The sequence below is a fragment of the Perkinsus marinus genome (assembly GCF_000006405.1).
Source record: "Perkinsus marinus ATCC 50983 genomic scaffold scf_1104296947914, whole genome shotgun sequence".
In the NCBI taxonomy this organism is placed as follows: Eukaryota; Perkinsozoa; order Perkinsida; family Perkinsidae; genus Perkinsus; species Perkinsus marinus.
Window position 1 is genome coordinate 1 of NW_003210406.1, and position 2,036 is coordinate 2,036.

The 2,036-nt window shown below is 49.0% G+C and overlaps 1 protein-coding gene across 1 annotated transcript; it reads left to right on the forward strand.

Moving 5' to 3' along the window:
• Positions 1 to 208: 208 nt before the first annotated feature.
• Positions 209 to 1,229, forward strand: Pmar_PMAR027119 (casein kinase II subunit beta, putative; the record flags this gene model as incomplete). Its single annotated transcript, XM_002779036.1, has 7 exons — positions 209 to 295; positions 348 to 501; positions 555 to 639; positions 681 to 749; positions 795 to 912; positions 969 to 1,091; positions 1,134 to 1,229. 7 exons carry the CDS (start codon positions 209 to 211, stop codon positions 1,191 to 1,193), a joined length of 696 nt encoding a protein of 231 aa, XP_002779082.1. The 3' UTR covers positions 1,194 to 1,229.
• Positions 1,230 to 2,036: the final 807 nt, after the last annotated feature.

Consider the following 2,036-nt stretch of genomic DNA (forward strand, 5'->3'; position numbering starts at 1 on the left):
CCTTCCGCGGGTGCGGACACTCGACCCGGATTGTGCGGACACTCGGCCCCGGTAGCGTGCTCATTACGGACAACGCACGCTGAGCGAGTTTATCGGCTAAAAACCCGCGCAGGTTCGAATCACCCCAGAGGTGATTTTCTCTTCATTTTCCAAGTCGTGACGCACCCTACGTTGTCCTCCCTGAACTGCACCCTTCTCTATCTCTATCATGGTAGCCCAAATACCGTCACTGTTGGAGGCCTTCAAACGTTATGCTAAGGAACAGGATGTTGAACACTTTGAAAAACTCGAGGAAGTACTAACACGGTGACACGTTGTGAGCTCCCACATGCTCAGCGGCGGCTCAGGTTATGCTAGATGGCCTGTCAATTCCAGTGTTGGGGGATCTGTCATTTCTAAAGGACTGCAACGTGGGGCTTCTGTCTCTCAACAACTGTCAGGTTGGGGTCATAGACCATCCCTTCCCAGAGGGCACCAAAATCGAACGTCTCGAATTAAACTGTAGTTATCGAACTTCTGAATTCCTGTGGAGAAATATATGAGTTGTTTTTCAGCCAATAACTTGATTGACAGAAAGTCTCTTGAGGCCCTCGGTAATTTAAGAGACACTTTGCAAGAACTCCACCTCGCGAACAACAAGTAGTAACGTGATGTTAGTACGGGTCTGAAATTCCCATCAGATTTGCCGACTTGGAGGCACTAAGTCCCATACATAAACTCGTCAACATTCGCATATTAAATTTGATCGAGTAAGCTAACGTTAGACTTCCCTCGTGCATTTTGACTGACATCAGCAATCCGGTTGGTGGTGTTGTTGAAGACGACGACGAGCAACTGGTGAAAGCCGCGTACCGTGAGGAGCTTCTGAAAGCTCTACCCAGTCTCCAGGCACTCGATGGTTATGATAGGAATGTACTATGGCTGAGTTGCGGTTAGGGGAGTTTTATAATCGGTTCCTATTCGGTCAGGGGGAAAAGGTAGTTTTCGAGGACTCCGAGCCGGAGGACGACGACGAAGATGCATATACGAGCGAATCTGATGATGATGAGGAAGAGGAGGAGGAGGAGGAAGGGGTCGATGATGATGAGGGGGTGAGCCCATTGGAGGTGAACGTCGCATTACTTCTATTATAGGAGGATGATGAGGAGTCGCCGCATGCTGCTAAGAAGAGGCGAACTGATGTTGTAGAATAGTACTGTATGACCGTGACTCGCGGTTGACTGAGTGCTGGACGTTTTCACTATCATTCTATTGAGGGATGCGTTTTTCAAGTCTACGTGACGACCTTGTAGATGGTCCTCGGACTGTATATTCTAGACAACTACCTTCAAAACGAATGGCTTTTTACTCTACAACTTGAAGTCTCAGTGAGTGTAAAGTGTGCCGTGTGAGCTCCCATAACTAGTTGTAGTGGACCCGACACTCGGGTGGTCGAATGCTCTGCTCATGATGTGGGCCTTATCATACGGTCGTATGAAGGGATCATCTATCCAGAGAGTGATTGGAGTTGCTCTCAAGAGATGATCATAAACCACTCCTATTTCGGCGATACCACGATGAAGTGTGACAGTCTGAGTCGTGTGTCGTATGATATCGTTACCCCTTTGTGTAATGTGTCTACTGCTAGGCTAAGGTACTTCATTCTTCTAGTTGCTCATTCGAACGACTGTTATAAAACGTAACAGTATTAGTAGGCATAACTATGAAATCCCAAAGTCACTTGAGATGGGCGAGGAGTTCCAACTCGCGGCCTGCTGCCGAGTGGTGGAATTCGGAGCCTGGCTGCTTGGGAGTACTTTACGGTGCTACGGCAAGTAGCCAGAGACTCCTCCAGTAACACGGGTTGAGGTGGGTGGGTTGAGATTAAGTTCAGCTGCCCTTAAGAGAAGGCCAGATTTCTGTCGGGAGAGGATACTCTCAGTGCAACCGAACAGCCGTGGGAGGGAAGTCGACACGCACCGGTGCATGGGTTACAGCTTAGCTTAGCGTGATTCCACGGTTCCTGTGACGTCCAAGTGACGTCACGTCACTTGGTG